We start from the raw sequence: 13,970 nt of genomic DNA, 5'->3' as shown, positions 1-13,970 counted from the left end.
AATGCTGAATTTGCTGTTTTTGAGGTGTAAAAGTAATATAAATATTACAGATATATTACTTAAATGTTTTCACAAGATTAAGTAAATCATAGGCAGATGTGGGCTTGATGTCTCCCTTTCTTTCCCTTTTCCTTTTTTGAATCTTAGCGCTGTCACTTATTAGCTCTGTGGCTTTGGGCAAGTTATATGACCTCTTCCTTGGTTTCCTTATCTATATGTAAAGCTTGGATACTGATAGTTCCTGTATCATGTAGTTGTGTGATTTTTAATTATTTGTTTTTAATTATAATCTTTTTTTAGAGACATAGAAAATGAAAAACATTCATATAAGACACAATAGACAACTCTTTGGGGGCAGTATAATCTAAGCAATTTTAGGGTTTTCTTAAAAATTATATCTGTATTTTGATAGCTAACGTATTTTCTAGTCTTTTGAGCCTTTGTTGCACTCATTTGGTGATTCTTAAGCATGGTTATTTTAGACACACAAACTTGTGGTAACATCTTTTCCCTTGTTTTAATATGTGCTGTAAAGACATGAAATGTAGCACCTATCCTTACTTTAAAAAAAAAAACTCATGAAACTGATTAGAGTAGACTACTTCCTTGTTTTGACAAATGGCAACCATTTTGAACTTGTACCTAACTTTCATACTTGTGTTAGCCTACAGCAATTATGGCAACTAGGATTTCTCTCAGGCCAATTTATAATAAATATTTTGTTAAAATCTAGTATAAAATAAGGATACCTTCTATCACCATTATTGTCCTCCTCATGATTAGTGTTTAACTACATAGAGAGTCATCCTGGCTGACTCTCTAGCTCGTTGAATTTGTTTCTGTCTCAGGACCTTGCGCTTAGTTTTTTCAGATCTTCACATGGTATTCTCTCTCACTACATCCAGGTATCTGTTAATCTGTCTTACCGAGAAGCCTTTCTGATCACTCTTTTCCTAAGTAGCCTTGTATATACTATCAGTACTACTACTACTATATCCTAACTTCTTTCTTGCATTTTAACAGTTACAGCAACTATCTCTTCCTGAAGTATGTATTTATTAATTATGTATTCTCCTGTCTCCTCCACTAGAATTTAGGTTTAACAAAGGCAAGGACCTTGCCTCTCTAGTTTACTGCTGTGTTCTTAGAACTTATTATAAGGTGTAGGAGATAGTGGGCTCTTACTGAGTCTTTTTGTTAGAAAAAGGGAAGGAAATGAGTTGATATTGAAAGTAACAAAATTAGTATTTGCAGATACGATTGTTTACCTAAAAAACTCAAAAATAACCTTTAAAACTTTTAATTTGAATGTATATAAGTATGTCAATTTTATATGGCAACAATAACCTAATAGAGTTAAATGTAAATAAATCAGACTTTAAAGAAATTAGAATTAAATGTCAAATGATTTGCAGGCAGTGTTCTAAAATTTCTTAAATTCATTGCCATTTAAATAATCTTCAAACTCTGTATTTTAAAGATAAAAGCCTATTTATAAAAGGGAGTTAAAATGATATAGTTAAAAGATATAACAAATTTTGATACATCTACAAAAATAATAAGAAAAGTTTTCATCCAGTAATTAACAATCATAAAAAATCATAGTCAGAAAATACCATTTTATTCCTCTCATACTAGCAAAGAGGGTTTTTGTTGTTGTTTGGTTTTTTGGTTTTTGTTTTTAAGTGGAAGAGTAGCCATTATCTGTGAGGGAACATTGAAGTAACTGCTGTGGAAGCATAATTAATACAAACTTCGTAGAAAACAGTTTAGCAATGCATATTAAGAGCCTTTAATATGCCTTTAAATTTGTACTTTGGCTCTAACCTAAGATTCAGACAATATAATGTAGAGATCTTCCTTGCCATACTTTCTTTAGTATGTTTTGAATGTTAAATGTTCTATAGGAATTAATTACATTGACTATTTCAGCATATATTACACTTTCTGAAAATGTTATTTTTGAAAACTTAATGTTTTAATCAAAATTACTTGAAATATCTGGTAAACTCATAATTTGTTATTGATTTCTGATTCATAAGCTACCAGGTCCTATGACTTATTGACTATTTTGTTTTTCTGCCTGCTTCCTCTCTTGTCCCTTTCTTCTTTTGGTCTTTTTAATATATTATCTTCTAATAGTCTTTCTTCTTGTTTACTAGATTTCATTCTGACTTCAGTGGTTTTTTATTTTTTTAACCATACTGTTTTTAATTTTTAAATGTTTTTCAGATTCTATGTAGATTTAAAACTTTCTTTCTTTGTTTTTTCTGTTTGAGATATGATATAGTCAAAATCATATTTCTTTGTTGTTTTCATCCTGGAATAAATAACAGAATGCTAGGAATTATATTATCACCATACCTTTAAATATATTGTACAATGAATTTTTAAGGAACACTTAAAAACATATATTTCATTTTAAAATTGCTTTTGTGGTCAGGGAATTTTTATTTAATAAAACTGTTGCATTTTGAAGTCATTTTTTATGTAGAAAATTATTTCTTGACCATACTGATTTTAATGTTTCTTGAAATAGGTTTTATGATTGAAGGTACATTTTATTGGTGGGAATAATTGTGAGAGGTGATCACTATTGGAAAGCGTGAGGGGGATAGAATAATTAACACTTCTTTCCTGTTATGGATTGCTGGAAGGAGCCAGATTGGCCTATTATTAAGTTTTTCAAATATACATTTTGTAAAACAATATAATTTTAGAGTTTTTTTGGTCATGGATTTCAGAATTATATCTAGTAACAGTGGAAATAATTTTAGAAATACAGTTTCTAACTTGTTGATTTCCTTGATATTCTGTATATTAAGCAAAAGGATAAAGGAGCTCTTTGTTGAGTCAGGAAAATAACTTGTATTACATTACTGTTTCTTCTAGTTGCTTCCTGGTTTGTACTGTTGTTTGAATGAAGTGTTGTATTATAGACTGTTTGAGAAATGAGGAAGAATATAGTTGTGATAATGGTTTTAGACTGGGAACACAGTAACCTGCTTATTGGTTTCAGCATTCTACTGATTGTGTGACATTTAATCTTTTTCTACTATTTTCCCCCTCTAAGAACACAAGTTCTGCTCCCTATTTTATCTAGAATTCATTTGATAAACTTCTTTCTTTAGCTTCTTAAGCAAAAATGAATATAAAATTAGGGTACTATTCAATAAATTCCCCAAAGGCTGCCCCTCTGATTGCTATTAATGAGATTCCTGAATTGGGAGGAAGTTTAGATTACTAGCAGCAGCTGCTACCATTTATTGAACACTTATTATGTGTATATCTTATTTAATCTTCACTTCAACTCTATAAGGTAGGTAGTGTTATTTCCATCTTACAGGAAGGAAACAGAGGCTCGGCTCTCCCATAGGTAAGAGGCAGAATCAGGATTCAAACCTAGATTTTTTTCTGACTCAAAGCCAGGCTCTTTCCACTTATGCTTATATTCCCTACTCTAATATGTCTCTTGATCTAAAGTTCTATATTTTTCTAAGAAATTTACCTTTATACAATTAACTTTCAGCAGTTAAAAAATTATATAAATTTTCTATCATCTGTTAATTATAGTTATTTCTGTGCCAGAGTACATTTCTTGTGTATTTTCTTTGCGCTTGTAAATAGCGTTTCTACCCCATATTCCTTCATTGTATGTTAAATCCGTTTTAAAATCCATTTTTAGCACTGATATATTTCATGAAGCATGCTTTCAGAGTTTAAAAATACATACTGCTAGGATTGATTTTATAAGAAATTATATATTTGCATTTTTGACACATTTTGAAGCAGTCATTTTAACATTGGTTTGTATAGCTGATCATTGCTTATTTTACTTGGGTGTTGTGAAGATTATAAACCATTAAACAGACTGCTTTCATGTTTCTGTAAAGCATTGTTTACTAACCTTCTTTATGTACTCACACATAGAGAAAATGATAATATTTAATATGTCATACTGGTAAATGGGTCACCCTGCTGCTCTTCGACTCAAATATTTGGCCCAGGGTGCCATTCCCCCTTTACCTTCATGTTGTGTCGTCTTCTCTACTTTATCTCCCAGTGCTGAGAGGAGTGATATTTTGGCATACCTATTAACTCATTTGTGGATGTATAACCTTTGTGAGAAAGTAGACTATAAAATGTCTGTTCTTTGGAGTTACGTGCTCAATAAACATACACATTTCTAGGAAAAGTAAAATTTTTAGTGGTCCATTCTAGAATGTTCACATTATGGATCATTCTAAGTCACGGATTCATGCTGGCCAGCATCTTTTATGTGAAGCCTTTGGAAACTATACTCCTTTACTTTTGTTTATAGCTTATAATGATAACAGGAAATCATGATTGTTAAGGAATCAGAAAATCATGATTGCTAACAGAAAATCATGATTGTTAAGGCATTTTATTATAAACATTTTACCTTCTGTCACCAACTAAAGCTTCATTGTATGTTACATATGTTCTTTGATCTTGTTCTTGCAATTTAGAAATGAACCTTTAATGTGCTTAAAATATTTGTGGTTATGTGGTAATAGTAACGATAATTGTACCTAACAGAAGAACTTGGTCAGGCATAAAATGCGAATTCTTTCAGTTTAACTGTTTATATTGTATACCCTCCAGATTTCAGAAGGAATATTTATAAGGTTTGATGCTTTTTTAGAAAATATGTTACTATATTTAAATACTGCTGTGTTTAGAGTAGTAACTTAGCCCAACCCCAGAAGAGTCTGGTGTATGTCATTAGTTTAAAGCTACTGTTGTATAAAAACTTCTGTGAATTTCAGAATAATTAAAACAATTTAGAATTTTGACATGAAAATAGCATGAAATGTGTATTGTATAAACCTCTACTGTTTAAATATTTTTCCCCCTGGCTTTCCTACTGCGGTCAATGTCAGCCCAGTTCTTCACTGGAAATCAGAGAGGCCTCTGATAGTTCCCTGTCTGGTGATTCTCCACCCATCTCTTTTCCCCTATATCTCAACCATTTCAATAGGACTCCTTCGTAGTCGCAGTTCTCCTGTTCTAGCTTAGTATCTTACCATTTCCATCCAGTTTTGCTGTTGGAATTATCTTACCAAAGCACCGTTTGATCATGTCACTTCCTGGCTTAAAATTATATTTTCTCTTTATCGCCATAGTTAGTAGCCATCTTTGCATAACATTTAAGAAGATCTTTTGCATCTGGTCCCATCACTCTTTTATTTCCCATTCTTCTATTCCCCAGTGTGCGTAGGGTAGGCCTTATCTCCCTTCCCTAATTACCCTGTTGTTCAGTCACTGATGTTTCTTATTTTGTTTGTATTCTAATCATGTCACTAACTTTTATCGCACTCACTGCATATTCTCACACTGGAAAACCCCTCATCTGTACCCACATCAGATGTTACCATTCTACAAAGTATTCCTGTTACCTCACCCTTTTTTAGAAATATCTTCCTCCAGTGATACTTTATACTTCCTTAAGAGCACTTACCACACTGTGCCTTGGAACATAATTAGTTGTGTAATTCATTCTGTCCTTCCACTAGATTATAACCCTTTTGATGACGTAGCTCATCTTATTTAATTATGGTGTTTTGATGGTTGCTTAATATAAGACAGGGAATACACAGACATGCACTTACACGTACACATTTTCATTTACTCAGTTTAAGTATCTAGTTTTTTATAGCACTGCCACATACAGTGCTAGTCTCTATGAAGAAGTAAAAAATGAATATAACATGGCTTCACAGAATTTTTATTCTAGGAAAAAAAGATGATGCAAAAAATTGAAAGGCATTGTACACAAGTGCCATGAATGTACATGCAATGTACATTATATACCATGTCTATACATATTTGTAAGTATTTTGGGTTTGTCCTTTGGTACTGTATCACCTCTCCACGTACCTGGTTGTGTGTATGTTTGTTAGATTTCTCTACCCATTTGATACACATTTCTATATAAAAATCAGTAACTATTACAAAATACAAAACTTTTCTATTTAGGTAATTTTATTTTCAACTTAATAAACTGAATTTAGAATTTAGCTTAATATATTATTTAAGAATCAAGTAATTTTACTTAAATTTAGACTTTTTGAAGTACTGTCTTCATGTATTTGTTAGCCTAGTTTGCTTTTTTTTAAAGTGAGGTAATGATGCTGTCATAGTTTCATTTAGAGTAACTGGGGAAAAAAAACTTTGCAGTGATCAAAAATTAATTTTATTTGCATAGTTTGATGTCATGCAATTGTGATACGTGCTTAAGTAACATGAAATTTATTATGCAGTGTTTGTTTTTGTTTTTCTGAAGATTGGGAAATATGGATTTGATTCTCACATATTATGATATGTTGTACAGATTTGTAAAATGTCAGTGCAATGTTCTGTGTACTTTCTTTATGCTCTAATATAATTAATTTGTTTCTAGATGCTGGCATCACCATCTACATCAGGTCAGCTGTCTCAGTTTGGGGCAAGTTTATACGGGCAACAAAGTAAGAATTTTGTATTTATTCTGGGATACTTTATTTAAAGAAAAAAATAACTACCAAATAAAGAATAATGCTGCCCTTGTGGGTTTATTCTAGGGTTTAAAAGGAAAGATATTTAATTTTCAGTTTTTCTTATTTTACTTAGCAGAAAACCTCATTATTTCAGACCTTTCTAATTCAAAATTATTTGGATACAGGGTAGATCAAAATTTATTTCTTCATCTTTTGTATGTGTATGTTCCTTTGCAGTATTTTTGAAGAAGATATGCTAAACAAATTAAAAATAGACATTCTCTATGTTTTCAGTTGGAGGAAGTTAAAGGTTTTTGATTGGTCAGTTAAGTAGGTTGTTTTGTTTGTGTTTTTTGGTCTTATTATTAATGTAAGCCCATTACCTAGCAGTTTGTGAAATGTTCTCTTTGTTTAGCAAATACTTCTTTTACTTTGGCTCAGTCTGGGTATACAATCTCTGTTTTTGACTAACAGTTCAAAGCTTTTTCCATATACGAGATTTTATTTCTTTTATGTGTTGTAATACTTTTATAGCTCTCAGCACAGTGCCTGGCGCATAGTAAGCGCTCAATAAATGTTAACTATTATTATGACATAATTTTTATAAAACTAAATTATAAAATTTTCCCTTTTTTAAATTAATTTTCCAAACTTTTATATATTAATAAGATTCGTCATATCTTTTAATATCAGAGACTGCTGATCTCTCATCTCTGTAGTGGGAGGGAAGTGTTAAAAGGGATGTAAATTCCCATCAAAGATTACAGAATAATAGGGTAACTGAAGCAGACAATCTGATGACCAAATAATTTAACCAGCTTCAAATAAAAATCAGTTATGTGATTTGTAAGTCTTTCCCAGTATAATAAAAGGCAAAGTTTTGATAGATACAAGAGTAGTTTGTCATACCACTTTACCCTTCAATTTTATTTTGAAATTTAGTAAGGGGAAAAAACTTACTTTGTTAGACAAATATAGTTTCCATCTATTTTTTTTCTCTCTACCTCTTGTGGCATTCTTTTTGCTATGAAACACAATTTTGTTAGTACAGAATTAGTAAGGAAAATTATTAATTACAGATACTAGTTTTCCTCTAGTTAAGTAGAAAACATTTTTAAGCCTTTTATTACACAAAAAAGATGTTGCTTATTTATCAGCAAATGTTCATTCTAGTTATTGAGGGAATATTATTAGCTAGCAGTTTGTTTCGTTTGGACTGTTTTTGTTTGAAGCCTACTACTTTCACCTTTCTGGTAACCCTTACATTCGAAATATCTAGTTAAATTTTAAAGCTACCCTTTATTTCTATAGAGAAACTGCAAAGAACTTACATTGCTTTCTTTTTAAAGCCCACAATTTATCACAGCAGAAAGTAGATAATGGAATAGAGAAAAGTTATATTTGAGAATCCAAGGTTATTTAATGAAGGAGAATAGCAATTATTTTACAATATAATCAGCTATATGGTCTTTGAAAATCTGATCTAATTTTTTTAACCTACAAATGTGAAGTTATAATTGGGCTAAGTTATAGAATGGATTAGGTTTGGAATATGGTTATTTCATTGGTAAGGTAGACATTTATTGATTTAATTTGTGTACATGATTGTGCTGATGGTTAAGGATATACAAAGATTAATAAATGAGCAAAGTTATTTTCATTAGGAAAAGTATTTTAAGGTACTTAGTAATTTAAAAAGAAGTTACATATGACAAATATTTCCTGTTGGAGTTTAGTATAATAAATGGCTTTATTATTGTAGCATTGATGAACCAGCATTTTCAATTCATGGCTCACTCTTTTAACTGACATTGTAGGTATTATTTTTTAAAATGAACCTTAGATCAACTGAAACTGAAATGTCTCAAGTCAGGGTACAATTATTCCTTTCTAGTGCACAGATCTAGAAACTACAACTAGTAAAATAAAATAAAATAAAACAGAGCCTGAATTCCTAGTCTCTGTCTGTTAGGATAGACCTGACAGGGCCAGATAAGTCTTTCAGCTGGTAAGTAGTTTGAACACACACCTTCTCAGAGAGGAGAACACCAGCTACCATGTAGGACTTGAGGGTCAGGGCTTTGGTAGTATAAGTAAGTCAGAAAGATAAAACTTGAGGGGCTGACCTTATTTAATAAAGGATGGGGAGATAGAATAAGTAGGTGGGAATAGATTCATGATGTTATTCTTATGGCAGCTAACTTTAATTGTGCATTGGGCTTGATATTACAGAGTTCTTTTGCCCCGCAAGTGTATTGAGTACCACCATTAACTCTGTATTCAGATTGGCAAAGTTCAGTAGGAATTTGAGCCATTAAAATGGAGGTTTACTATCTGTTTTGTGTTCTTGATGATCAGAGAGATTAGAGGTGGAGAAGGAAGAGTGCCCCCTTCAAAACTGAGACTCACTGAGTTTAAAACAAGGGAAGGAATTCCTCTTGGAATGGATACAGAGCTGCTTAAAGTGACTTTTCGCCGGATTTGGGTGGAAGTGATTGTATAGTACACAAGGGTACCCAGAAAATGCTGGATTAGGAGCTTGTATGATCATGGGTTCTAGTACAGTATAGTTGTATCCAAATATGTAACTTTTCATCCAAGGGTTTATGTGACTACTGTGCATCAAGTGGTAACTGTAGAAGCTGGTGAATGGAATCTTGTATTCAAGTTGCATGATGTTCTCTACTTGTTCTCTACTTGTGCGTAAGATTTTAAGTACACTGTCTAGGTTTAAAGACCCCTGGGCTCCCTGAAGCTGTGTACTAGATGGGAATGAACAGGGAGCCAGGAATTAATTTCCCCTGGATAGTCAATGCATTGAAATTAAGTGGTAGTATCGTTGGTGTGACATTTTCTTTCTTACCAACAGGATTTAGGGCCTTGGAGGATTTGAGAAAAAGGAGTACTTCTTATATGCCTATAATCTAGCCACATAGGTTAACTAGCTGTCTGCATGAATCCATTATATACATTTGTGTCTGAATTCTCAGAGGACCCAGACCACTAGCTGGGAAAGGAAATAAACTTCTCTTTCTGGTATCCGGACTCCTGGCTTAAAAGCAGTGGCATAGCCTTATGCTTTCAACAACATCCCTTTGACCTCCTATTTTAAGAATACATATATGAAAGCTACTTGTTTTGTGGAGAGCCAGAGCACAGGTGGAATGGTTCAGAAATAATACTGTTGACAGTATAGTTAGGCATGTGACACATTTTGGTAGCTTTTAGGAAATAGAATCATTTAACAGATACTTGAATTAATAATGAATGCCCTGTGAGTTCTTGCTCTCTAGAAGCATTTTATAGTTGGGGAGGTCAAGGCATATTTATATGCAAAGTGTTAAATACCATAGGGTAAAAGGCATCATGTTGAATGATATGGACAGACTTGCAGATTGGAGAGAAAAGCACAGTAAGCTACAGTGGTATGGGAAAGGTTCAAAAAGGAGGTAGGAATTGAGTTTAACAGATATTTTTGAGTGCCTACCATATATATTACATCATGCTAGAGACTGCAGATGTGTTGTAGAAGAGAGCATTCTCTTTTATGCCATCTCTGTACAGTGTATATATGCCTTCGGTGTTGCTGCGTTTATTTATTGCACATCTTCATTGCCTTTGTATCCTCAATACTCTGTACACGATAGGCACTCACTGAATGTTTGTTGAATGCATGATGAACAAGATATGGTCCTTATATATAATCTAGTAGGATAAATACACAAGTTATTTTCCTACAAAATAGAGGAAGAAGTACAGAGTTTTCTGGATACTTGAAAGGTAGGAGTAATCACATACCTTAAATGATCAGGACAGGATTTACAGATGAGGTCATGTTTGACATTGCCCTTGAAGAGACCATGAGTAAGGTTGTTTCAGTAGTGGGAACAAAATCTACAGCATGGGATAAATTTTTGAGTGGTTTGCTTTATCAAGACAAGGGAAATCTATTAGGCTGTTACATTGGTTTCAGCCAAGAAGTACAAATCTTCACAATTTTATGGAATCTATCTCAAGATATTTGCTACTTTTTAAGTTCAAGAACGCAGCTATAACATACTCTTTTCCCCCAGAAAACAACTATTTATAGGTGAAAACCATTATTACTTCATTGGACTATCTCATTTTATCTTACCTTAGGACCACCTGTTGATTTTCTTTTCATAGGCACGTTTCATCCCCCCACCCAACCCTCACTCCCCAAAAGCTAATCGTTATTCGGTATTTTCTATGTGTCAGGTGCTATGTTAAGTACTTGATATAAATATAAACTCATTTAATCTTCACAACAACCCGATTAAAGGTTAAGGGACTTGCCTAGGGAGTAAGTAGTAGAGCCAGGATTGCCTTACTTTGTAAGTTTTACTATGTGAACATGAGTTGAGAACAGCAGTTTCTTTGAAACCTGGATGCTACATATTACTTACTGAATGTCATGACCCTAGGAAGCAATTTGCACACAGTAGAAACTGCATATGTTAAATCCACAGATTCCAAGAGTCTGCTGACTAAGGCATTATGATAGGATTTATTCATTTATTGTGTTATTTATCTAGTACCTACCATGAGTGAAGAATTATTCCAGGATTGAAGAGTATGGCAAATAACAAAGTTCCTGCTTTCATGGAGCTTATATTTTAATGAAGGAAGTCAGAGAATAAGCATACAAATAAATTTATTTACTTAGTAAATAATATGATTCTGATAATAAGTACTATAAAAAATTGTCAGGTTAATGGATGAGTGGATGGGATCAGTAGTTTTCGATCAGGCAAAGAGGCTGTCTCTGAGGCGGTAGTATTTGAATGGAAACCAGTCTGTTGAGAAGTGGAAACGCTTGGAAAGATCTGGGGAAGAGCTTTTCAGGTACAGACAACAGCAAATGCAAATGGTCTTACTCATGAGAATATAAGAATGAACTTCGTGTGTTAGAAGATGAATGAGAGGGCCAGTATAATGAACAAAGAAAGTGGAAGGTTAATGGGTAGCAGGTGCCAGGTCATGGAGTCTTGTAAAGATTTGGTAAAGCATTTGGATTTATTCTAAGTTTAATGGGAAGGATTTTCAGATACAGTTTCATTTTTAAAAGATCACCTTGCTGTGTAGAAAATGGACTGAGTGGAGGAGGGACAGTGACAAGAAAAAGAGAAAGACAATTAGTGCAGTAGTCCAGGCGGGAAAGTAGGGTGGCTTTGGACTAGTGCTGGAGGTGTTGAGAAATGGTTAGGTTTAGGATATTTTGGACATAGAGCTAATATGATTTGGGGATGTGGGATATGAAAGAGAGGGATCAAGGATGATCTCTAAGGTTAGAGACCTGCGTTACTTTGTGAAAGGGTGCTGCTAATGTATCATGCAAATTTAGGTTGAGGAGGAGGAGTACAAAGTATATATAGGAGATTCACACAGCTGTTCCACAGATGGAGTGCCACCTGCTGTAAAGATCCAGCCAGATGTTTGGGACTCCCGGCTGGTTCTAACACAGCAGCAACTTCTCATAGTTGAGGATTTTGAAGCCAGGTTAGCTCCATCCATGCTTGTCTCATACATCCTTACTACCCAGAAGGTAAGCCCACTCTTCCTCCAGGCATATCACTTGTCCTCATTTTCATATATCTTGCAGTTTTCTCAGACCGAACTGGTGTGACATTTTTATTCCCCTGACTCCTCATCACCACCACCAAATGCCTGGCTAGGTCTCTTTCATTATTCAGTTCATGTACAGTATTGTCTAGGAAACATGTTCTGATCCCACATTCATTCTGCTTTCATGTCTGAGTGTTGCCCCCATATACACCAAGTACACTGTACATGTACTGCATGTAAACATCTTGATCATAGCAGTTTGTTTTTGGGGTGGGGGTTGTTTTCTTTTTTAAGTAGTCTTGTATATGTCTGTAGAACAAGAAGAGGGAAAGTATTCTAGGTGGGGAGAAGGATATGAGTAAAGATACCGGGGCATATTTTGGGGAGGGGACTAGGGAAATTACAAAGAAGATTGTAAGTGAAGTATGTGGTATCTAAAAAGAGTTTGTATCGGGGTGAGTAAAGTATTAAAATTGATTAGAAGAGTATATTATGTCAGTTATTTCTCAATAAAGCTGGGAAAAATAAAGATTAGAAGAATCTTTTGGGTCTTGACAGAGCATTTTAAAGACTACACTGTGATTGGATTTAACTTTAGAACAGTGATTCTCAACCCTGACTGCCCTTCTAGAAACACCTAAAGAGTTAAAAAAAAATCCCACTGCCCATGAATTTCCCAGACCCAGACTAAGTCACAGTTTCTGGGTGTGGGACCCAGATATTAAAGTTTCCCACATGATGTGAAGGATAGCAACTACTTCAGGAAGCAGAAAGTGTGATTCGTTGAAAAAAGGTATTGAAATTAGAGTCAAGAAATTGGATCACGGGTTTTTTTGTTTGTTTGTTTGTTTTTGTGTGTGTGGTTTTTTGCTTTGTATTTTTTGTTTTTTGGGGGGTTTTGCTGCATCAGCAGCATGCAGGATCTTAGTTCCCTGACCAGGGATCAATCCCATGCCCCCTGCAGTGGAAGCGCAGAGTCTTAACCACTGGACCACCAGGGAAGTCCCTGGATCATGGTTTTTATTCTTCATTTTTTGTGATCTTGGGCAAGTCACTTAATGCCTGATGTTAGTTCATTTATAATTAAGTTGAAATGATCGTCATCTGTAACTTGGTTGGATACTCTCTGGAGACTTTTCTATCCCTAAAATACTTTGTTTTTTGTTTTTTATTTTTTTTGTGTTACGCGGGCCTCTCACTGTTGTGGCCTCTCCCGTTGCGGAGCACAGGCTCCGGATGCGCAGGCTCAGCGGCCATGGCTCACGGGACCAGCCGCTCCGCGGCATGTGGGATCTTCCCGAACCGGGGCACGAACCCGTGTCCCCTGCATCGGCAGGCGGACTCTCAACCACTGCGCCACCAGGGAAGCCCTACTTTGATTTTAATGAAGGAAATTGTATAATGAAATGGTGTTACAGGGAAGATTAACCAGCTAGGTTCAGGACAAGTTGGAGGTAAGAAGACATGGGGACAGGTTGGAGGTAAGAAGATGGTTGCCCTTTATGTGTGGGCAAGACAGTGAGTTTAGGGAAGGTAGTTGCTTTGGGAATGGAATGGGGGATACTTTAAGCCCTCTTGCATCATTTAAAAATTGTCTCCCTTCTCCTTAAAGATTTCAGGAGACTTCATTTAAGTATGAGTATTCAAGGATTTGGTTGCTGTTTTTTTTTTCTTATAACTTGTATTATTACTAATATTGTTAATCTTTAGCAAAAGATTGAATAAAGCATGGCATATCATGCCATAACTATTTAAGGAATGTGCTGTTAATCAGTTTGTGCAATGGAAATAATTCATGGAAACATTTCTTAGGTCATATTCTTTTGGATTTCTGAAAAATGATCAGTAAAGAATTCAATTCATTCTTTGTTTAGCACCCTGCCA

General features: G+C 34.2%; 1 protein-coding gene across 5 annotated transcripts in view; it reads left to right on the top strand.

Moving 5' to 3' along the window:
- The window catches only part of CNOT2 (CCR4-NOT transcription complex subunit 2), a 115,935-nt gene that overhangs the window by 74,577 nt on the left and 27,388 nt on the right, over positions 1-13,970 (top strand). For all 5 annotated transcript variants that reach the window (XM_060113938.1, XM_060113936.1, XM_060113934.1 and 2 more), the window contains exon 5: positions 6,425-6,491. In XM_060113938.1, coding sequence (XP_059969921.1) covers positions 6,425-6,491 — 67 coding nt within the window. The remainder of the gene's footprint in view (positions 1-6,424; positions 6,492-13,970) is intronic.

The sequence above is a fragment of the Mesoplodon densirostris genome, chromosome 11 (assembly GCF_025265405.1).
Source record: "Mesoplodon densirostris isolate mMesDen1 chromosome 11, mMesDen1 primary haplotype, whole genome shotgun sequence".
NCBI lineage: Eukaryota > Metazoa > Chordata > Mammalia > Artiodactyla > Ziphiidae > Mesoplodon > Mesoplodon densirostris.
This window is presented reverse-complemented; position numbering and strand designations above follow the sequence as displayed.